Source organism: Hippichthys cyanospilos, chromosome 9 (assembly GCF_059441005.1).
Source record: "Hippichthys cyanospilos isolate Australia breed blue-spotted pipefish chromosome 9, RoL_Hcya_1.0, whole genome shotgun sequence".
In the NCBI taxonomy this organism is placed as follows: Eukaryota; Metazoa; Chordata; class Actinopteri; order Syngnathiformes; family Syngnathidae; genus Hippichthys; species Hippichthys cyanospilos.
In genome coordinates this window covers 2,958,181-2,983,410 of record NC_142377.1, presented here as the reverse complement: position 1 = coordinate 2,983,410, position 25,230 = coordinate 2,958,181, and the positions used below count along the sequence as shown (strand labels likewise).

At 37.8% G+C, this 25,230-nt stretch overlaps 1 protein-coding gene across 8 annotated transcripts in view; it reads right to left on the bottom strand.

Annotated features, from left to right (window-relative positions):
- The window catches only part of plekha6 (pleckstrin homology domain containing A6), a 70,644-nt gene extending 45,771 nt beyond the window's left edge, over positions 1-24,873 (bottom strand). For 3 of the 8 annotated variants that reach the window (XM_088423192.1, XM_088423191.1, XM_088423194.1), the window contains exons 1-5: positions 18,230-18,306; positions 17,572-17,683; positions 16,280-16,384; positions 14,805-14,877; positions 8,339-8,439 (exon numbers count right to left, since the gene is read on the bottom strand). In XM_088423192.1, the coding sequence (XP_088279318.1) occupies positions 8,339-8,439; positions 14,805-14,877; positions 16,280-16,384; positions 17,572-17,683; positions 18,230-18,279 (441 nt within the window). In that variant the 5' untranslated portion in view covers positions 18,280-18,306. Of the gene's footprint in view, positions 1-8,338; positions 8,440-8,761; positions 8,960-14,804; positions 14,878-16,279; positions 16,385-17,571; positions 17,684-18,229; positions 18,314-24,841 lie in introns of those variants that run through there. The other 5 variants (XM_088423187.1, XM_088423188.1, XM_088423189.1 and 2 more) reach the window with 5 other exon arrangements.
- Positions 24,874-25,230: the final 357 nt, after the last annotated feature.

Here is a 25,230-nt window from a genome sequence, read left to right as displayed (position 1 = left end):
TCACATTTCAAGATCCACTGGAAAGGTTTTGGTGTCCAAAATGCTGCTTCTATGAACATTGTTCCACTTTGTTTAAATGAAGCATCAAAGAAACGCTTTAAGGGGGATATTGGCATGACGGGTTGATAAGAAATTTGAGGGAAAATAAACGTCTCTAGTGTATTACATAATACTGTTGACTCAGAAAGGGTTTGACTGACTCTATTTACTACATAGTTGGTCATCTGAGGTCAGTGCAGCCCTACCATGTAGTGGCACATGTTGCCCAACCATTTAAGTAAAGCAAATAAAATTCTACTCAGTCAAGGCAATTTTGAATTTATAAGGGAGGAAGACTGATATTGCAATTTGTATTAAAAGTGATATTTAGGTATCAATGTGATTTTTCCTCTAGCGTTCTATCAATAGTTGTGGTCATTCCACTGAAGTGTAAATAATTTTGACCCTATTCCTTGAGCAAGCTTACAAAAACAGTGAGTGATCACAACATTGATTGCACTAAATGTAGCCTCAATTTAACATATAATCCTGAACAATATTGCTAATGATAGGATTAAAACTGAAAACAGAGGATTTTGGAGATTAGCTATATCTCCCTCAGTTAATTTCTCATGTGTAATCTGTGGGTCATTTTACATGTTACGTGTCAAAGGCAAAGTAGTTGGATCAGTCAGCTTTGGAAGAGACAGGTTAGAACTTGATCCCTCTCAATGACAGCCTGAGGAAGACTGTAAAATTTAGACACGGCCTTTCATACATCATGCCAACCCTACCCTGTACCACATTGTTGAGAAACGACTAAAAGCACAAAGACTGTGTAGAAGAATAATCTCTGAATGAAAAAAAAAAAAATTCATCCATCCATTTTCTATAGCCGCTTATCCTCACCAGCTGCCTATCCCAGCTGACTTCGGGTCTCTTAACTGTGAGGCGGACATGCTAACCACTGAAAAAGTTTCAGTTTTGCTGTAGTCACAATTAAAATTTACAATTTTGATTAACACTCACAGGGAAGCATTTAAAAGACAAATTATTACTACTATGGTTATACTGTACAGTGAATCATTACTCACATTTGTCATGTCTTGACAGCTTTCCGATGATATACAAATACAAGCACAATCACTTCAGGGGCATTCTGTGCTGAATTGTTTATAATTCCAGGTTTCGCAATACACAGTACAGTCACATTTTTTTTTCCTATTTCTTTTTCATCTTTTTTTTTCCCCCTTTTTGTGGGTAGGGGACTTTTTCCAATCCGATTTTTCCTGCATTGAGTGTTTGTCGCTATTTTGGGGAGAATTTTTTTTAAGGTTATTTAATGTAATAATTTTCCCCAAAGTATTTCAATTAGCATCAATCATGCACTAATTGTAGTTGTTTGTGCGTCTGTCCGGCCAGCCCCTACGAATTGCAGTGGTTGAGAGTACAGTAAATAAAACCAGGTGTTTGAAAAATATATATTGGTCTATCTTGTGATCAGATTGGTAATCCGTTGATCTGGTGATTGTTTTTAGTAGCGCAAAACCTACTGTAGTTAAAGGGAATGTTAAATTCCTAATTACCCATCCACTTCACTCCACGTCATCCCCTAATCTTCCACCCATCCTATACTGCTTATTCTGTTCAGAGCGCTTCAGTAAGCCTTTTCAGGCTGAGTGAGGGTGACAGGCAGAAAACACCCTGGATTCATCACCATTCAAACCCAATGCTGATGCATACAGACAAGCAACCAGTCTCTCTTACACATACCCAAATGGAGGCTTTTTCATTAATCTTGCATACATTTTGGAATGTGGGCATAAGCAGGAATACTGTACATAGATAGTAGCAATGCACACATAGTGAGAAAACAAATTTCATATCATGTAGAAAGACTGTTGACAGTCAAAAGCAGAATGTTATTACTGGGAGGCAACAAGGCTAACCACACTTCCACTGAGCTGCACATTTCAAATCCATTTGTGTCATTGGTGATGCAAAAATCAATGATGTTTCCGGTGCTGTAAGGTTGAGGAAGTATTTGTAACATATAACATACCAGAGAAAACAGAGAAAACAGAGTGATAAACCATAGAAGTCCACAACTGTTTCTTTGCTGGTCAAGATTATGTACAGTAAACGAAGAAGATAAAGAGTTCTTTGCGATATATGTATTTCATTTTTTTTAGGCAGCAGTGAAGACAATGATTAGCACATCCACCACACAGTTTTTGTGGTTGAAGGTATAAATCAAGGCTCAGGATTTCCTGTGTTTGCATGTTTTTTGCCCATATTTATGGGGTTGTTCTTTGAAAATTCCATCTTCCTCACACAAAAGCATACCTCTTAGACTAAAGTAATGACTATGAATTGTCCATACATAACCAGTCAGAAGTTGGAATTACTACTTTTAGAGTCATTTTTGTTTGGAAACAGAAACCCTTTTTACCTCCAATTTCAAATGGTCACAAACACATTAAGAGGTCAAGAGACACTTGACAATTCACGACTATGAACTGAAAGTCATCCAGGTAATGACGCATTCATCATCTACATCATATAGCTGACAAAGAAAATACCTAGATGTGCAAAGCTATCTGGGAAAAACATGCCTATCTAAAATCTATAACATATTTTGAATTGAATAACTTTTTAAACTTAGTAAATGATTTGTTGTGTGTTACTAGATGGACTGGATGTGTTCAGTATTAATTTACAATGCAAGAAAACAACATAGACATAAACCACTGAAAATGACACCTTTAATCTTTACACTGGTATGGTATACCCACACTGCAGGCCCATGTTTTGTTTTGTTTTTTAATAAATGTAACACATTTATTTTTAAGTATAATGTTTTAAGATTAGTTTAAATCATATGAAAGAGCTTTATGACAACAGTTTTGGGTATACTTAGGGTTTAAACTATTAATTTTAGGGAGGGTATGTGCTATTCAAATGTTTTTGCTATTTATAGCAAGTAAGACAATTCACTCTACAGTACTGTGCGTGTTTGTTTAAAATTAGATTAAAACAGTTTCTGTGATCAAGATGGAGCTGTAGCCTGTCATAGTCAGCTTTGCCAAGCTTTTAACAGACTTACACGTCTTAAAGGATTTCTAGAATGACTTTTAGTCATTAAAAAAAACACTACATTTTGCTCTTTGATGCATTTATATTTTACTTTGTGACTTATACCTTTATATGTGAAATAGTTTGAAAGTGTGCATCAAATTCTATTGATTCCTGTTAATATTAACTACATTACACAATGATACTGGACTGTAAACAGTACTAAGTGTCCAATCAAGAATATCGATGAAATGAACCCCATGGCAGGCACTCTAAGCTAAGTGTATCTGCCATAACACACACAGCTGAAAGAGAAGAAAGTGTGTGTGCATGTGGGTGTAGGTGTGTGCGTGTGTAGTTGTGTGTGTAGGTGTGTGTTTGTGCCTGTGTGTGTGCTCAGCAGCTCCATGGAGTGGACTTTGCTCCCACTCCTGATATGCAATGAAAAAGTCAACATAAAAGAACAGAATGTTCTGAAAGGTGAATTAAAGTCATAACGATAAACAGTGATTCTGATCTGTCAGATCTGTGTCACTTTATGTGTTTCACATAGATGTTGATGTGACCACAAGACTCTAACAGCTGCAATTATCAGTATGTTAACATTAACTCAGAGATTCATACCTGAGTAGCATTTCATTGGCTAATGCACTGGGATGGGGCTGAACAATTTTTAGGAAAAAAATGAATTGCAATTTTTCTGGCAAATATAACATTATTTTTTTCAAACCATTTAAAATCATCACAGAAAATGACAGGCAGTCATTTTTAAAGTGTTTAAAAAAAAAAAAAAATCAAGAAAGCCAAGAACTACTGCGCTACTTGTCGTCAGGTAGAAATAGTGTGCTTAATAATATGACTATTTTATTTTAGATTACCACATTTCACCAAGTACAAGTCAACTTCGCCTATAAGATGCATACAGTATATATCGATATAACTGTCACTGCATAGACATCTATAGAGTGAACCGCCAGTGAATATGACATCTTGGAGTTGGGGCAGAGAAGCTACTGTACATCAAACCTTTAACAAGTTAATGGGAAAGATTTCTGTGCCCTAGACTGAAAACACTTACAAAAACTTTTAGAGAAAGAAGATACAGTAAATGAAACAACATTATTCATCATTTATCCCACTCAGTAAAATCAATCAATCAAAAATCACTTACCATATTGGGACTTTTAGATGTATTTTTTCATCGTATATCGAATAACATACTGTTGCGGTTGGGGGGGGGGGGGGGGGGGGGGCAGAAACGAGACAAGTGCGAGGCAATGTATGTGTGTATGTAGATGTTAATGCTGAAACTAAATGATTTGACCTCTACGCTGAGTAAGATGGCGGTGCGCAATGGCACAGCTGCTCATGGCTCTCTACGTCTCTTTGTGTTTGTCTTGTTTTCTCTTATTTTCACGAACGCTTTTACACCGACGGACTGTTTTTATAATCGGCAAGATTTAGTAGACATTGGCTACCATCACAAGGTTGCGGTGTCTAGCAAATTCCACCGAACATACAACATACTGAGTGACATTGCCAAAACACCGGGTTTGCCGTGGATTGTTGTCGGGCCCTCCAGACGAAAGAGATGCCGGAGGGAGAGGAAGCAGAAACAGGGCTGCAGGAGCGGTCTCGTCTGGCGACTGAGAAAGCAGCATCACAAACCACCTCTTCTCATCATCTACCTCACTAACACCAGATCTATTGTCCATAAAACCGATGAACTGGAATTACAACATCTACTTACGGGACTGCTGTGCTCTGGTGATCACCGAAACCTGGCTACATCCACAAATACCTGACGCTGCGGTGCAGCTACCTAGCCGCACTCTTCATTGTGCGGACAGAACTAAGGACTCCGGTAAGAGCAGAGGAGGGGGACTGCATTTACGTGCGTGACTCCTGGTCTACCAAAAACTCCGTAGTAGACAGACACTGTTCTCCAGACCTGGAGTGCATAGTTGTCAGATGTAGGTCTTTTTTTCTACCGAGAGAGCTAACCTATGGTGACTATATGACTGTTTATATCTCACCAGACTCTAATGTTAGCATAGCTCTCTCGCTTCTGTTAAATGCCATCAACAAGCAGCTAAAGGTCCACCCTGACGGTGTGCACATAATAGCTGGAGTCTTTAACAGGGCGAATCTGAAAACACTCCTGCCTAAGTTTCACCAGCATGTCAAGTGCCCAACCAGGGGGGAAAATACTCTTGACCATGTGTACTCTAACATCAAGCACGCATACAGAGCCATTCCCCTCCCTCACCTAGATGAGTCGGACCACCTCTCCATGTGCTGTGGTCCTATGCAAGGTTGCTCTTCATTGACTACAGTTCGGCCTTTAACACGATCATCCCTGACATCTTGATCAGCAAGCTGCTGGGCTTGGGCCTCCTCCCACTCACCTGCTTCTGGTTAAAGGACTTCCTCAATGACCGCGCCCAGTGTGTGAGACTTGGCCCACACCTCTCCTCCACCCGTTCCCTCAGCAACAGCTCCCCCTGGGCTGCGTGTTGAGCCCACTGTTGTACTCTCTCTACACACACGACTGCAGCCCAGCCCACCCAAACAATACTATCATCAAGTTCGCAGATGACACCACCGCCGTTGGGTTCATCTCGGGGGGAGGGGGGGAGGGGGGGGGTCTGCTTATTGGGACAAGATCCTGAGGTTGTCGACGTGGTGTTCAGTGAACAACCTGTCACTGAACACCTCCAAAACAAAGGAAATCATTTTCAACTTCAGGAAAAAGAACGGAGCAGACCCCACCCCCCAGTACATCAACGGCGAGTGTGTAGAAAGAGTTTAAACGAGGAGTTCCTGGGCACCAAATTCTCAGCTGACCTTTCCTGGTCAGCAAACTCCAGGGCCATCATCAAGAAGGCCCAGCAGCAGTTACATTTCCTAAGAGTGCTCAGGAATTCCCATCTGGACCCCAAGCAGCTATGAACCTTCTACAGCTCGGCCGTGGAGAGTCTGCTGACCTTCTGCGTCACGGTCTACTGAGGCAGACAGGAAGATGCTGAAGAGGATGATCAAAACTGCCTAGATGACCAATGGCTGCCCTCTGCCCTCCTTGATGAACATCTACACCTCCCGCTGCTTGAGCAAAGCCAGGAACATTATCAAGGACAGTTCTCACCCTGGTTTCCACCTCTTCAACCTGCTGCCGTCCAGGGGGCGCAACAGGTGTCTGAAGTCCAGGACCAACAAGCTGAGGGATAGCTTCTTTCATAAAGCCATCACCATCTTAAACAATAACATACACTGACCCACCTCCCCCTTCATACGCATGCACCACCACTATGCAATTCAATTCACGGACGACAAAATGTTTTATGCTGCTGCTGCCATAACTTTGCACTTTTCAATTTCAATTTTGCACATCCGTTTTGTGTGTTGTTGTTGCATTTATGTTTGTCTTGCACTGGAGCCTCCCAATTTCATTTTGTACCTTTGGATTTTTCAAAATAACAATAAAGACTATTCTCTTTTATTCTATTCTATTGAAGTTTCAGTGCACAGCTGTATATTAATTTGTTCAAAAGCCGTAAAAGTCATCATTATCTGAAATGCCTAAAAGCTCCTCCCATTCAACCACCGGACGTCATCAGAACATAGAAAAAAATGCACTTTTGTCAAGCATCGGCTAGTTGCCTCTTTGTTGTCACGAGGTTGTGTGGATATTTTTTTTTTTCCTGCGTACTTTGACACATTATGAATGGGAAAAGACATCTTGACTTGTCCATTCAAGATAAAAATGCAAGAGCAGTGGCATGCCGTGGATGTCAGCGGGTCGAGAGAGAAACACAGAGAAGGGCAACCTTCCACGGTCTGATCTTGCCACAGTCGTAACTTTGGTAAAGAAAGTTTCGGAAAAGCATTTCTGAAGACCTTTATTTCAAACAAAATTGACGGGTCCGAAGATGACAACCCATGGAAGAGTAACGAGGATGTTTACGCAAATGACGAGCAGGATAGCGAGGACGTCCGGGAATTATATGGCAGGAGATATTTGGCATGTCAGATAGTGATGATGACTTCTAGGGCTTTTTGACAAATTAATATTCAGCTGTGTTAAAAAAAATAAATAAATAAAGCATTGAAAATGCATATCATTTTATTGTTGCAATATTAGTTTTAGCATTTGTGTCTACGTGCACACGTAGATTGCCTCGCACTTGTCTCATTTCGGTTGCACCCCCTCGTCCCTCCATAAATGTAACATTAAGTGCCGTAATTTTAATAACACATAACATATGTTATAATTGGACAGCCATGATTCATATAGCCACTAAAGTCAGGTCAGGGGTACAATTATAATCGCATGTTTGTCAAATTCACCCAAATTGAAGTAAAAAAAGGAGTGAGGTTGACTTGTACTCAGGGAAATATGGTACCTACCGATTGAAGCTGCATTACCTTTAATGAAGGTACTCATAAGGGAAATTTCATGAAAAAAATGTAAAAGTGAACAAAGAATGTTTTAGCATTAGCCTTGGCCATATATTAACAGACATCCTCATTTAAAAATACCAACTCAAGTTCTTACTCTGTAAAAGAATGATTAAAAAATGTCAAAGACCAGACCTTGCCTAATCTGATTACATACTGTTCAACATACTATCTAGCGTCTGATTGTGTTCAATTAAAACTAAGTAATTACTTCAAAATAGAATGGCAGACCAAGACAAAATGCATGCGAAGAATCAAGTTACACAACACAATACAGTAAACGTAGTTATGAACCTGCTGGTACAAACATACAAACACACACAATCACACACACACACGCATATAAAAAAAATCCATGTCAGACAACTCTACATTCATGACGCCAATGCCTCCCTAGAAAAGTTGGCTCCCATTATCAACCCTCAATAACACATATGACTAAGCCATGGCATAAGCATCAACAGTAGTTGTCAATCAAAACCAAATCATCACCCTTCAGTCAACTACATGAATACAACCAAAGAACTCACACGTCAGTAAATGCTGCTTGGGCAACGTGCACGTACATTGTTTTTTGTTGTTGTTTTTTTTTTGTTTTGTTTTTTTTTAAATGACATGCTGTGGGAAAGAACAGGCAGTGCATACATGTTCCCACATCATTTAAGTATAGCTAGGACTACAAAGCATAGATTTTTTTTGGACTGTTTCATTTTACTGTTTTGCAGAAAATGATCTTGCCTTGTACCAGTTATTTTTTTCTGACACAAAACTGAAGTTAACATAGATCCTTTTGCACAATCTGTCTCTTTGCTTGGACGTTACTGACCTTAAAGGCAAACTTGCGGGTGATGTTATCCGAAAGCTGCACTCCTCCAATCCGGAAACTGAGCAGAGGCAAACTCCCTAGCACAGTGTCCTCCTTCTCATCTGCACGGAAGAATGTAGAAACATCTCAATGAGCTATGAAAAACGCTGAGCTTCTTAAAAAGTCAAGTCAATGTTAATGGATAGACTCGACTTCTGGAGCTCTTTTAACCATGGGGACACCTTCCTAGAATAGGTATCCATTAAGGTCCTTTCAAAATAGTCTCTGTGATAAGCACATAAGGGACCCCGCACACCAGAATCCAGTGGTCATAAATAGGACCAATGTAGAAGAAAAGCACTCATGTTGAATGAATAATAAATGTCCGCATATTTTCTAAAGAGGTCCATAAATGGGGACCTTTTTTTTTAAGTTTTGTCCTACCTTTTTTTCACTGAAGCGTATATCTTTCTGCATGGACAATCGTCCTGCTGCTGCCTGCTATGTGTTGGTGTGTGTATTAGGAAGAGAGAAAGAGAGTGCGAGAGAGAGATCTAAAGAAGGGGGAGGGATTGTGCAATCATACAATACACTGATCCCTCCTCTTTATGTGCGCGCATGTTTGTTTGCGTGTCTGTGTGTGTGTGTGTGTGTGTGTGTGTGTGTGTGTGTGTGTGTGTGTGGGGGGGGGGGGGGGGCTATGCGCACGCGCACGCTCGATAACGATCAGCCCATGTGAGTCAGTGCAGCAGGAATTTCGGGCACCAGCCAGCTGTACCTGCTGCTCGTCCGCACCAATTCCACGTCATGTACACACAGTTCATGCATGCTTTTGGGACAGACGACAAATTTTCTTCCTTGTGGCTGCCACAATAAGATCAATGAGTGGCCCATATTGTAAACGTTAAGATCGCTGTACTTGTTTTGTTTGATAAACATCAATTTGAAAAACTGAAACGCAACATTTAAATAGATGTGCAATGTAAAGAGAAAAAATATACTATTAAAGAATGTATCCAACGGTGGAAGGTCAAGGCCTTCTCTGCTAGCCTAAAATAACTTCATATTATCATAACGATAATAATTTATAATACTGTAATTAACTATAATGAAAGTCAATTTCATTTTACATGTATTTTTACTAAATACAGTATATAAATTTTATATATAAATTTATTCTCATTTTATAACCATTTGGTTAAGCTCCTTGCAGTGCTTTAGTTCTATGTTTTAGCCAATTAGAATTCAGCTAACTTGTGTCACTATGCTGTGTGAAATCTGCCTTTGCCAGAAGCCAGGGCATTTGCATCACGGCGCGGGCTTCTGCACAAGCGCAGATGGATATGTCAGTGGCAGAAAATTCAAATCTACTTGCTTTTTTTTTTTTTTTAAACCCACAATGACTGAATAAGAACAATACGGAAATTGGACCAACGCGATTTTCAGCATTGGCGTCTATGTCAATACAAAAGGATTTATTATTGGAAAGGAAACGCAGAAACTCTACAAGCAAGTCATTGAAGTCTTTCTGAGGAAAGAAAGAAGAATGGATTTTGTATTGAAAGAAGTGGGAGACACGCGTTTTGGTGAGACAAGCATTGGATTTATTTTTTTTCATTTTTTAACATGTTTTCGTCATTTTGTTTCATTCATATTCAAATTGTGGTAAAGAAACAAAACGGTGTTCTCACATTAAAGTGCAATTTGTAATTTAGCGTACTATCTTGTTAAAGCTTGCCTTTGGTATCACGTTCTGTCTGGGTTTTTCCTGTTACGGCTTTTTTTTGGGGAGTTTGACTTATTTTGCTTTTGGGTTTGTGTTGTTTTTCCCTGGCGTCTGTCGTTAGTGTAATTTGTGTCACCTGTGATGAGCGTGTTCCACTTCATGTGTGTCACTTCATAAAACTTTGTGGACAAATGATTTAAAATTATTATGAATTATTTTAAGTTCTGGCAGTATCACATATAATGATAAGCTTCAATTGCTGATGTGAGTTTATTGATATTTGAATGCTCCGGCTATTATATATATATATATATATATATATATATATATATATATATATATATATATATATATATATATATATATATATATATATATATATATATATATATATATATATATATCAGCAATTGAAACTTATATGTGATACTGCCAGAAGTTAAAATAATTCATCAAACAGCTTGATTATTTAGTTCCTAAATATTTGGCAGCAACCTGTTTGGAGAAAATTGACCCAGTTATGTGGAAGCATGCAATTTGGAGTATTTATTTCGTAAACTTCAGTATGGATGAAAAGTAACATAAATGCTTGTTGTCAAATTTAATATGTTGATGAATAAAAAGGGCACTGATGTTATTCTTATTTTTTTTTTTTGTTCCGTCCAAAAAAATTGAGAACCCCTGTCTCAACCCCTGGTTGAATTGTTTGCTTTATTGAAAAGTCATGAATACTTTCATGATTTATTATAAAATAGAATTAAATTAACACAAATGTATATATTTTTATTATTAACCCAAACATATGAAAAAATATATATAAATGTATATACGCATATATATATATATATATATATATATATATAAATGTATATACGCATATAGATATAGATATATATATATATATATATATATATATATATATATATATATATATATATATATATATATATATATATATATATATATTTATTTATTTATTTATTTTTTTATTTTTTTTTTTTTTAATCCCCCCCTTTTCCTTAAGTCCATGTTGTGATTGGGCCTGATTTCTAAACAGGATCAAGTCATCCCTACTGATGATATACAATCAGGGAATTTTCTTCTTTCTTAATTTTCAGCCTTTGGCATTTTAGCTTTAAACAGAAATTCACAAAGTGCTCACATTCAAGAAGCTACAGTTTATAGGAACCTAATTACATTATTGTACAAACTGTACAAAATTGAAACAAAGGGGTAACACAGTACAGCACATTTTATCAAAATCTAAAATAATACAGGTTTTATGAAATAAATTACAAAGTTAGCTTGTTAGTTTTCTGCCCACTCTCGCAAAAGCCCAACAATTAAAAAATGATGTTCCTTCATGTGTCTTGTTATATTTTCCATAGAACAAATGTGTCCAGTCAGCTCGGTTAACTGATCCTTGTGAACATTTCAAATGCGGCCTTTCTGACAGGTACATTTTCAAGGTGAGTCAACAGCAAGGACTGTACTTTAAACACAAATCATAACTGAATGGGCTACGAACTCTGACCTCACAAAGGTAATGCATGACACACAGTCTTATATGTTCAAAACCAGAATTGATTGCTAATGTAAACATGTGGAAGCTGATGTACAGTACTAATCCAGCTTCAGCCAAATATCCATGCATTTCATTTTGCACAATTTGGGAGGAGTATAAGCATGAACAAACGTGTATCATGTCCATCCATCCATTTTCTATATCCGCTTATCCTCACAAGGGTCGCTGACTTGCTAATGCTGACTTGGGGTAGCAGCAGGGCACACAGAGGCGAACAACCATTCATACACCCAGTCATACCTAAGGACAATTAAGTATACACCTGCCATGCATGTGGAAAAGCTGGATTCGAATGCAATTTTAAAGCAATTCTATGAAAGACTAAGAGCTGTTTGTGTATGCATGAAATTTAGCACACAATATTTTGGGAGGTGAGTACAAGATTGCGACCTGAGTAAATTCCACAACATATCCAATAACACAGTATTTCACTCAACCCAATTCAACCCATCACCCCATTTTCTTTGAATAACCATTACAAGACATGCTGTGAATGTGAAAGATTACGCGAAAGTTTCGAGGCAGTTGCAATCGGATGATTCGTCTAAACGGGGCACCAACCCAGGGATTAATTTGTTGACATCACCCAGTAGAGGCACGAATCAAATGGAAAGAGAGTCAGCACTGTGCTTAGACAGGCGAGAGGCAGCTTTATAAATCACAGCACCATACTCACAAAAGTGCTTTTCTTTAGCCCTTTCTTTAAGGTTTGGTCTTTGCTGGCATACCTATTACAGTGCTACATTGCACTAGCCACATTACTGCCTCCATTACTCCCTCTCACCAGGCCCTCTTTTCCAAAATACAGCTGGGCCATGCAGATGAGAGGCAGGGAACAAAGAGACGTGGTCAGAATGAAGAGAGAATCCCCAAGCACAAGAGTTGGACAAAGCAAATAGTAAATACTGTACAACAAATAAGCTTCACCAGATTTGCAATTATAACTTCCCAAATGTATCACAGATAATTGTGTTTGTTTGTTTTTTCTGGCGAAGGCAGGTATCTCACAGCATAGCGACACGTTAGCTAAATTTAGCTAGTTGTTTTTTTAACAAATCATCTACCTTGACACAAAACAATGCTGTAATTCCAAAGTGAGTTAAATGAGTAAAACGGACAAAACGAAAGAATTAAAAGGTGTTAAAGATAATGGGACCTATTTTTATGCAGAGCACAAGTTCAGTGCAGAACGCAGTTTGTGCACATTGCCAGAGTTTTCTTTGTGCTGGTATTTTCTTAGACTTGTTTATTTGTGATCTAAAACACAGGTTACTGTTCCATCAACTCGTGGTCCAATCAATGCTCCGCATTTATCTGAAACAACGGCTTTAATTTCTACGATTTCCGTAAATATTAATGTAAACTTTATATTACAGCCTCTCTTGAAAAGAGCCTACAGTGGTACCTCGACGAATGAACGCCTCTTGTTACGAAAAATTCGGCTTCGGCGGAAAAATATTGTGTCTAGTAACAAGAGAATATTCAAAATACAAAAGGCGACATTGTTGGCATATGAAACATGAGATACCAGCGCTCAACATGACTGTAGCGTAATACATTATCACAACCTGTGATGTCTACCATATTTGTCACAGTTTGTGATGCATTTTTATCATTTATTAACATACCAACTTGCCCACAAATGAGACAATAGTTTTTTGCACTGATGTTTACTGTGGTCTCCCACTTTTTATGTTTACTCGTTTCATCCACACTACCCACCAACAATTTACACCGAAGAGCCAACAAATATAAAATTTACATTAGCTTCAGCTAAGATTGTACATATTCATGACAAAACATATATGTAACTTACCACTTTGGGCTGTGGCATCTGACGTTAGCGTTTTAGCACGTTGTTAGCACTTTAGCAATGATATCACACAGGAAGCACTTTGCATGACCCCAAACTAAACTTAAGTAAACTTATATGCTCAAAATAAAAAACAACAAAACAAAAAAATTTAAAAAACTATTGCTGTGGACTTGTAAATGATTCCTAGATCACTGGGAACATAAAATAAAAATGTACAAATTAAATGTCCTAAAAAGGTGTCTCAAACACACCAACATCTAATAGAAAACAAGTGGACTGCATTCATATTGTCAACTGCTACAATTCATATGATTAATTTAAAGAGTTTGGCAGTGCTTTTTTTAATTATTCATTAAATGATATACAGTATTTTGATTACTATGCACTAATGTAATTCTACTATGTATTTGCTATCAATTTGTTGCATTTTTATAGTTAATAATATTATTCATTTAAAGGGTTTAGGAGCATTTGGAGGGAGTTGGAACGGATTAGGCTTTTTACATGTAAAAACAGCACTACATATGCATGATTTACGTCACAAAATTACTTCCGTAGCGAATTAATTTCATAAGTAAAGGTACCACTATACTATCATAGGTAGCAGAACCAAGTTAGCTCACTGATCTGCATTGGAGCAACACACCTCATGAGTGGATGTACAGTCACACACTTTGACACATGTATATTCACAAATACTAACCTCTTTGTATGTATACTCTGAGAAAATATTTGCTTGGGAATCATTGACATCAAGCGGACCCCCAAGGTCATGGTCAAAGTGTCACGATGTTTTGAAAACACAGTATGCTTTTTAAAAAACTAAAATGGTGACAAACATAACATAATATCCCCAAATAAGAATAACAACTGTGCAATATTAGCCAAACAGAGGTGACACAGTCACACACACAGTCCTGGTTAAACTAATTTATCAACATGAATTTAGAAATGAACTCATCACAATTTGTTTTACTGTGATAAATATATGTAACGTGTACTAAGTAAGTGCACAATGACTTCTCAAACATGATGTATCATTCACATTTTATGACAAGGTAGATAAGACAAGTAACCCAGTTAAAGTGTTGGACATGAGTTGATCATTTATAGAGTCCCACATTTGAAAACTCCATTATTGCACCTAAACAGTGAAGGCAATTGTAATGGTTGGGGTTCACGTTCAATGGATAACATGGCTATACCTATAAACATTAGAAATATCCACTCCAGTATGTTTTGGCTATGACAGGCGAACAAAGAGGAAAAGCTAATAGAGCTGGTTAGAAAAATATTCACAATAGAGCAACTAAATGTCATTCAAGGATGAAGTTCAAACTTGGAAACCAGTGGCACGCACCTTTATAGTAGAATAGACATCTGTCAGAGAGGACAAACCACCTCTTGTTCCACTGCTTCACTCCACTACTGGCCTGGTGGAGACACATATGCAATGATATATCAGATACTCTTTAAATACTCTGAACACTCTTACAACTATGACACTGTAGTATCAATACTGTGCAATCCGAGACATATACAAGGTTAGGTTAGGGTTTGAAATGTGATTATAGCAAAGCCTATGACAGACTCATTGAAGAACTCTTTGAATCAATAATGTTTTTCTCATTGTGCTGAGCCTGATGAGTGTGATTTTTTTTTTGTTGGAGGGGTCAAATAAAAGCCAAAAAAAACACATGGATCAGAACCAAGTTATGTTGAGATAAGGCTACTTTTAATAGGGGATGACATGGTAACTGATTGATTGACTCAGAGATAACACAGAGCAAGAGTACAATCTATTGGTTGGTTGCTGTACTACAGCAGAGAAGACTTAGCAACTGAACGTTCTCTCTACTATGTGGGACCGAAAGTGCAATAAATAAGTTCAATAAATAAATGTACCATTCAATAATTAAATTAAAGTGTCATTAAGTAATGAAATGTTTCATTGATTAATTAAAAGTGTCATTATTAAATGCATTAAAAGTCATTAAAAAATGAGTATTTAATTAATTAAATGTTTCATAAATGAAATAAAACATTTAATTCATCAATGAAACAATCAATGACACAATTTAATTATTGAATAGCAGTGGTGGACCGTCAGGGCCGGCAAGGCATTCTCTGCTAGCCTAAAATAACCTGATATTGGTTTATTATTGGAAATGAAATGGAGAAACTCTATAAGCAAGTCATTGAAGTCTTTCTGAGGAAAGAAAGAAGACTGGTTGTTGTATTGAAAGAAGTGGGAGACGAGTTTTGGTGAGTCAAGCATTTGATGATGAAATGAGAAAAAAGTTGCGGATTATAGTCCAGAAAATACGGTAATTGTGACCATTTTGTTGTCAATATCTGTTGGGTTAGAATTTAGGCTTATTGAGAAAGCCTTGAATATTTTTCTCATTTAATTAGGATTGCTTGTTAAGGCTGGATTTAGTTACATGCAGACTTGATTCATTTAGAAGACACAGACATCTGCAGTCGGTGAATTCTAAAATTTTCCTCCAAATAAATTCAAACTCATTCCATATCTGACCATAAAAAAAAGTCAAAACTGGACTGCCAATCAAACTAAAATTTAAAAAAGTTGGACCGATGTGTAGGTTAAAAGTCTGTTTATAATTAGATCATAAAGTACCAGTTCACCATTTTTTGTTTCATATTACTAATTTAATGGCAAATATAAGACTCTGCTTTGACTCATAAATGTGTAAATCGAACATAATTATCATCGCCTCACCAGCCATGAACTTCACCACACTGTCACTAGGCCACAAGTTGTGAAAAACACGGCCAATGTATTAAATACTGACGAGTGATGAAAAGTAATACCTGCTTGTACAACCATCCCGCTTTGCTGACTTCTGCTTTAGGATTCCTGCGCATGGAGTTGGACCGTTTCCCAAATGTAGCAGCCTTTCTTGGTGTTCGAGATGTCTGCAAGTCAGAAGAAGAATTTGAAAGTCTAAATGCTGCAATGGTAATATAATGATTCCTTGTTTTTCGCGGTTAATAGGGACCAGAATCCCCCGGCGAATAGTTAAACCCAAAAAGTGCCCCCAAAGTGTCAATTTTCAAAATAAGAACTTTTTTTTTCTTTAAATATGAAAAGTCTTCATGCTATACATATTATTTAAGATAAATATTACTGCAGTACACAGACTTAGTTAAATCTTAAATGATTAAACCGTATACACTGTATAATAAGTGAGCAGTAACCCCTTTCCTTTGAAATACACTTTATGTTGAATGTCATAAGTTTTATTGGTTAAATTTACAAAGAAAATTACAAATATTTGTTGGTTGTATGGCAGACTTTCATAAATATGAGCGCCGCCTGTGACTGCACACATTGATGGCCGCCCTGGTGATTTAGGTATGCATAAGCAGCCCTTTTCTTGAAATATATGGTGCCAAGTCCTAATTTATTTTGTAGTTGGTGCATTCTTTGCAAAATTTGTGAAGAAGGCACGCTGCACTGTCCTCAGTGACTGAGTCCAAGCATACTCTAACACGTAAAATGCCTTTTCCTTTGAAGTGAACGGCATTTCTAAACCTGAAAAGATACAACTGCCAAACGTTACATCCAAAAACATGAAACATTTCTACACAGGCTGTGAAAATTTGAGGGCATTCCAACAAAAACTTTCAAAATTATAGGCCTACAAAATGGGGTCAAATATTTTGGAACACCCTGTACATGTGTCAGATTATCAAGTCAAACAATCCACAGTCAGGTAACAATGAGCCAGGAAATAAAAAAGCAAAAATGCTTCAGAAACTCGAGAAGAACAAAACAGACATGTTGAACCTAAACAAATAAACACTCAAAGTAAACAGCGGACTTACCAAAATGGACTGTATCATCAGTGGTTGTGAAATGAAGATGATGATGACGGATGCTACTTGTAAATTCATTTTATTTTAATAAGTTTTACTGTGACATTTATTTATATCTATTGTTGGGTTTTGCTCACGTCTTGTAAATGCAGTTTGAACCCTAGACTTACTTTGTCCTTTTTACTGCCCAATTTTTCAGACTCCAAACATTTCTGCCGGTACCCATACTTTTTTAGAATTGTGAGTCCTTATTAGCAAACTACATATGAATGTGTAGTTCTTACCCGAGCACAAGGTTGGTTTTCTTGGGACACTTCTGACACCATGTTGGTACTTTTAGTATTATTGATCTTTTCAGCAGCATTCACTTTCCCTTTCATCAGCAAATCACAGCTCCTGATAGAGATAAAACAAAAAACAATTATCATGGAGTTCATCACTGAATTGCCTTTAAAAATGTTTTTCATATCATTTTCATCATCACCATCTCAAGTTCCAGGATTTATCATTCATGAAAACATTATTACAAGTGAGAAGAGACATTAGTCCAAGTTGGGGGTATTTGCAACTGGCGAGTATCTTCCCATTTCCCACGGCCATTTTTTATCTTCAAGGATCTCAAACCTGTGACTTGAGCTTGATCTTAATTGATTTATTTTGTTATTATTTTAGGCAAGTTCATAAATGTCACTGTCCTGTCTCTACTCTGTGGAAGTTGTGGTATTGCTATTACACTTTCATTTAAGTCTAGATTACCAGTAAGTATTACCAGTAAGATCCAGCAGCAGAAATGCAGTAAGTCACTATTACCTTGCTACTCATATGCATCTATTGTACGTACAGCATTATGTTTATCCTATACCTAAATAGATGAGAAAGTTTTGTGTGTGAAGAGCTTCCAACACTGGTGGAATTAGCATGCATTAGCTATGTTTTACTTACTGTAGATTGTTATGTATTGATGCAGATCCTTGCAGATGGACTGTGTTCATTACTGATCCAGCTGATCTACTGGTGTCATGTTGACTGTAACCAGAAAGATTCAAAACATTAAATTGAAAATTAAATAAGGCACAAACAAACACCATTACTTCAAAAAAATACATTATAATGTAATCAGGGCAGCACTTAAGTCCCATTAACAAGTGTATTTCTAATACCTTGTGTGAAAAATTTAGTTAATACCAAAATCTCACACCAGAACAATATGAAAAAAAGCCATTCAAATATATGAAAGCTACACAAGGCAGACCATGGGAAAAGGTTTGAAAGACTAATCAGAAAATAATAGCTTTACAGCACCACCAAGCTGTGGAGGAATATGTTCAGCTGCATGAACAAACTGAGTTAGCTCAATTTACTACTTGTCATTCACAGCTACTTTCCTGGAGATTTCTTTGTAGATGCTACTTTTCGTAGTCCTGGTTTCATGAACCAAAAATGCATACTGTACGCAAGCTCGCTGACCAAAGTTATAGAATTAAGTGTTAAGAGATATTTTGTATTATTTTGCTTTTTAAATATGTTTTACACAATGAAATTGCTTGCTGATGAGATCTTTCTGGAATGTGCAAGGATGTCACTCTATCAAGTAACCAATGGCTGCACAACAAATTTGCATGCTTTCTTTAATTGTCTCTCGGCCAAGAAATTGTTTTAGTAAATTCAAGCTTAGTAATACTTTGTTTTACTTGTAGTGTATTTGACAGATAATATTCAGACAAATTTTGACAAATTTGAATGAAAACCATCTTCTATACTTGTTCTATACTTTTATAAAAGAGAACCAACATCCAGCATTAGAGTATCATGTAATGCATGATAATATTATCCAGTGGACATAATTGTCAGTTGCAATCTCGTCCCAGATGCAGTTTATTTAACATGATGGTGTATTATAACTCAAGGTTAAAGTCCTTATTCAACTTTGTTTTTATGCTGCACTTATAATTCTGTATAATTCGTCTGATAGACCGATAGACCGACCATTCCAATTTTCAGCGGACTGATAATGATTGACGATCACTGACGAATGTCGGAGCAGAAAAAAATAAATAAATAAATAAAAGTAAGTTGCCTATCTCTGGTAATGCCATTACGGTGTTTACTAATATTTTTCTTTAGTTAGAGGAAGGTAAAATATGGTGGTTGAGGCAATATAGGAATAAGTTGACTAATAACTAACTGATCATACATTTTTATGTCACTGCACACTCCACGAATGATTCACTTTCTGAGAGCAATACACCTACCTGCACTAGCAGTATAGCCCTAGTGCTAAATGGCCCTTTGCCAATGCTTCCCTCTCTAGCCAGTGCTTAGGATACTACTATTATGGCATGTGTGTGTGAGTGCGCTAAGTGGGTTTTCACATGGCATCTGGTCAGGTTCACAGTGGCCTCCTAACACAGATTCTATACGTGATTACTGTTTCCATTTTACCAGCAATGCTATCACCAGTACATATCAGTCATAGACACATGGCACAACCCACAGACATTTTTCAAATATTAAAAAAAAAACCAACATCAACAAAACACAAGTCTCTTCATCTGGATATACATACAGTACGTCTTCCAAAGTCAGTGCATTTACACAATAGATGTTATGGATTGTTCTAACGCAAACAAAGCTACTTAGCTACCTTTGGGATTGAAAAGCAAGCCCTTTAACGCCTGAGCGGGGCAACTCAGCAAACAGGCAAAATGACACATGAAAATATACTAAACTGTAGTGCTGGGTATTGTTTCCTACAAATGTATTGCGATATATTGGGCAATTATTGTAAAAAAAAATATATATATATATATATATATATATATATATATATATATATATATATATATATATACGAACTTTTCATCTTACGAACGTGGACCGCGGCGTTTTTTGTCCCCCTCTTACGCCCAAACCTTTCATCTTACGAACAATCCAACATGCCGGTCAGTGTGTCCATACTATTTTTTTCGCTTTGCTGCGTCAACAAATGTAACTATTCACACATGACGCGGAAACATTGATATCCTATTGGTCTTATAATGTCACAGTCACTGTCTCAATCACGGTGTCAGTCACGGAGATGCCAATATGCTATTGGTCGATTAAGGTCACAGTCACGGTCTCACGCACGGAGATGCGGATATGCTATTGGCCGGCGTCACGTCAATCACAGAAATGCCCATATGCTATTGGCCGAACGCCTTCATCTAGCTTGATGGCACAGCTGGTCGGTGTGTTGTGAAGACTTTGCAAACTTTATCTGTTAGACATGGCTTCTAAAATTGCTAGTGGCAGTAAAGGAAGAAGTAAGAGGATGATGACAACAGAAACAAAGCAGGAGATAATAAAAAAATACGAAGGAACCTTGCTCGTGAGTATGGCCGTAACCGCTCGGCAATCTTCTAAGGGCAAGACTTTCCTTGCCAGGGGACGGACGTCGGACAACAACAAAATGGAGAGGCTTCTTCTATTATGGATTAAAGAGAAGGAAATCGCCGGTGATATGTTCTAGTTTGAGAAAAGTTCTCCTTTAAGAAAATAAATAAATAAATTCTGCGGGTTCGTCTCTGCTCCCCTCCGCCTCCACCCACCACCAGCTCAAGTCACGTCGCCCCAAAGGTAAATGTCATTTTTCCTTTGTATATTTGTTATTTAATTTAACTGTACAGTAGATTATGTTACAAATTTTTAATATGTGTATAAAGTCGTGATGTTTTTACCTAAGGTTTTTGCCTTGCGCTGCACGCATTCACTAATTAACATAGGTTTGGATTGCCCGTCATACGAGCAATTCGAGTTACGAGCATAGCCGCTGAACGGATTAAGTGAACGTCATACAGCAATACGTGTATTGATTCACTTTTTTTTGCATTATATTGATATGTTGTTATCGCCCAGCACTGCTAAATTGTTCAAATTTGTTTTCTTTTTGTTTTTTTCTCACATGTTTGTCTGATAGAATTTGAAAACTCAATAGTAACAATTGTAAAGTTTAATATAAGAGTAAAAGTGCAGGAAATGTTAAGACAACAAAGAGTGGAAGAAAAACAAAGGCTCATAGGACAAAGGCATAGTTTTGCAGGAATGGAGACCGACTACATCCGGTAGGCAAAGCTATAAATGTTCCCCGAAAAACTGTGAGTAAAATGAAATAACATTCTTTCATGCACATAGCTTTAATTGTTGAATCCACATAGTTCATGAATATTTACTGTACAGTTGCCAAAAAATGCATATTGAACTAATTTATACCAGCAAATTTTCCAAGTAAGAGAAATATTTTTATTTAGTGTGAAGTAGTGAACTCGTGACTGTGTTTGCATGTACGCATGCATGAGTGCGTGTGCTGGTTAACCTACAAACCTATTTAAGGGCAGCTCCTGATTAAGTAGATGGTTGGATAAACACGCACAAGACTGTCTTTTCAGAAAGTACAAACAGCTAATAACGGCCGCCAGATGTTAAGCCAAACAATCCCATCTTCACATCTGAGAAAAAAAATTATAATTCTGCAGCATTTTTCAGAATCAAATTGTGTCAGGGCACCATGGTGGCCTAGATATTTGAATCGTGGTTATTCTCTGGGGTCTTTAGTTTCCACCTACAATACAGCAACATGGTGTTACTTTATTATTTACATTAAGTCCTTGTGTCAAGTATTGGTAAAATGCAAAATGGTTCACAAGTAATGTGCCCCGGTAATTAAATTCAATACAAAACCAAATAAAGCATGCAAAGAATCATTCTAAGATCATATAGTTGACAAAATAATAATTTTCACAAAGTGAGAACCTTAATATTTACAGACCCAGAAGTGGGACATCATTTACGAGAAAACATTGGCAGCGTCGGACATGGAAATTCTACAAAGCCAGTCTGAAATGGAACAGAAAGTGACATTCAACCATATGTGAGGGGATCCAAGATGAAGTTCTTGGATTGTACATGTATAAGCCAGAAGCTCAGCAGACTGGGATTCAATTTACAGGTGTTTGAGCACTTCTAGCAATGGCTTAAACGTATGTGAAATCTCCATACTTCTTTTATACTTATTTTCTTTCATACTGGTGTTTCCATCTCATCATGTAATGTCGTAATTTCAGCAACAACTGACAATCGTTGGACGTTCGCATCACAGAGCAGTCGCTGTTCCTATTTTCCAAAACTAAATCTCTGTATGTGGTCACTTTATCAGTCCACAACAATAAAAATCTTTGCAAAGCATCCAGGTTACAATGGTTTTAAGTGTTCATGCAGCACTATAGCATCCTGGCTTACACGCTGGGCTTCACAAGAAGCAAGTAATGACAATTTAAAAAAAAAATCCTCTCATTTTTTGACAATAAAAAAGTATGGCTCAAAATTCAGTTTTATAATGGAGCATCAAACCCTGTCTCTAGCTGTATCTCAGTATCTGTCCCTTCTCTCACAGTCTCCCAGTTCCAATCAGTTCACACTATCTTACCTGTCTACCAGCCCTAATCGTCATCAGTCAATCACTCTCACCATGTATAGCGGGGGTTCTCAAACTTATTGGAGTCAGGGACCCCTTTTAGAAAGCAAATTTTCATAGAACATCCATTGCAAAATGTTTGCGGAAACAAAACAAAACAAAAAATATTTCAAGCCAAACATAAGTGCCAATTTTATTCAGCAACATATTCAATTTGACAAGTATATTTGTGACTTTTCAGGTATTCTCAAGCTTAGAAAATAAAATTTGAAAATTGCAAACACCTCCTTGTAACAAACCGAGTCAAAAACATTGCTGACAATTATTTAGTCAAAAACACCATTATAAAATAAAATGCCGCTTTAGCTTTGCTGGCTTCATTGCCTCGTTGGCAAGCAATTGCAGACTCAAAGCGCATTTTCACAAATTTCACAAATTTTCACACACTGAGTGTGTGTGCAGGAAATGCAGCCCCCTAGTTAGCCATTCCTGCACTGTAAGAATAGATTTACTGTACTTTATGTTAAGCGAACCTATGTGCTGCACATCTAAATCCTTTAATTTTCTAAAAAAGGAACTGTGTGACTTCTTTATTAATTCCGCAGTGCTCACTGATCAGTCTCACCAATTTTATATGATACGCTCCAAAATCTCATAAACGATTTTGCATAGTTTGGAGTAAATCCAGGCAGCTCGGAAGAAGAGTGGTTAGCGCGTCCACCTCACAGTTCAGAGTCCCGAGTTCAAGTCCAACACGCTCCAGCCTTCCTGTCTGGAATTTGCATGGTCTCCCTGAGCCCGCATGTGTTCTCTCCAGGACTCCAGCTTCCACCCACAATCCAAAAAACTTCATGCCAGGTGTAACGGAAACTCGAAATTGTCCTCATGTGTGATAGGGTGTGCGAATGGTTGTTCATCTCTGTGTGCCCTGTGATTGGCTGGTAACTGGTCCAGGATGTTCCCCGCCTACTACCCAAAGACTCCTGGGATAGGCACCAGCCAGCCAGTGACCTTAATGAGGATAAGCAGCTACAGATAATGGATGGATGGATGGATGGATGATGGATGGAGTAAATCCATACTTGTTTGTAATGAAGGGCTAAAAGAGGATGCTGGATAATTGAAATTCCTTCTCATTTATTTTGACTCTCGACATTCTCATCCACCTGTGGTATGTCTTCATCTTATCACAACTAGAACTACTTCCTGCTTCCTAATCAAAGACTCATGGGAAATCTAGTCTCATTTGTGAACAAATTTTACAAATTGTCATGTCTAACATATTAGCAAAAAAATTGTCAATGCTAAGGTCAGACCGAACGTGAGCTGTACATTTCTTGCGATGCGTTTCCAACGATGAATTAATATATTTGCAGTCTGTATGACTGAGAGGTAAATGACACAGCCATCTACAGATAGCTGCCGGAATGGTGCAAAAAAGAGCATGCTTAGAGAATGGAGTTGGTGTAACCTGTTCGTGTATTGGCTTGTTTACAGCTGTTAAACTGTCACCTCAGATACCATTTCACAGCCAATGTATGGTAATTACATTTTCATCTGCCGGCGGAGCCCCTTGTATTTTTCGCTAAAAAGAACCCATTGCAATTATCTGCGAACAAAAGCATGCTATATTTTGTGCCTTGTCGGAACCCAGCATCATAGTGTCTATCATAGAATCTATCAAATAAACATGCAGTGCAGTTGGATCAAACTTTTTTGCAACATACAATGTTTTTTTGTAAGTACCGTGCCTTAAAGTTTCAATATTACAGTATATACTGTATAAAAGGCCAGTGTCATAACAGCTCACTGGAGGAGATTTAGCAACAGCGGGTCAGCACACAGCCATGTGCCACACGGACAAATTCATTTAGCAAGATGTTTTCTAGAGATCAAGCTGCACAATGCACACAACCCATAGACAAACACGGCAGCTTATCGTGCAATGTTTCTGTTTGGTACTGCATTGCAGTCATCTCTGACCTACAAGCGTCTGGCCAGCCACTCCTCTATCTACTTCCCCTCATCCCCATTATACTCTCCTACATTTCATCTCAAACCCAGCCCCCAGTTACCTCCTTCTTTCTGCTGCCTCCACCTACCTGACTCTCCTGTCCACACGGAACTTCAGCATCCTCCCTTGGATCACTCATGTACGAACAGTATGGGGGACAGCACAAACAGATGGGCAGAAGGCTGACAGATGTAGAAAGGAACAGAAAGGAGAAGAGCAGCTGAAAAGATGGAGAAGGGGAGGGAGTCACATTACTGCCACCCTCTTTCTCCTTCAGACCGCATGCCTCTCCCTCTTGCTGCTTGTTTCCTCACCTGTCTCACCCTCTGCTTTCTCTCTCTTTAGCCTCCTCCTCTCGTTCTGTCACACAGACACACACAGGGGAAGGAATACACACCCCTGCCTTCTGGCAAGAAATGCAGAACTCAGCTTATTCATCCCTCCTATAGCTAACACAGTACGTGGTATACCACAGCC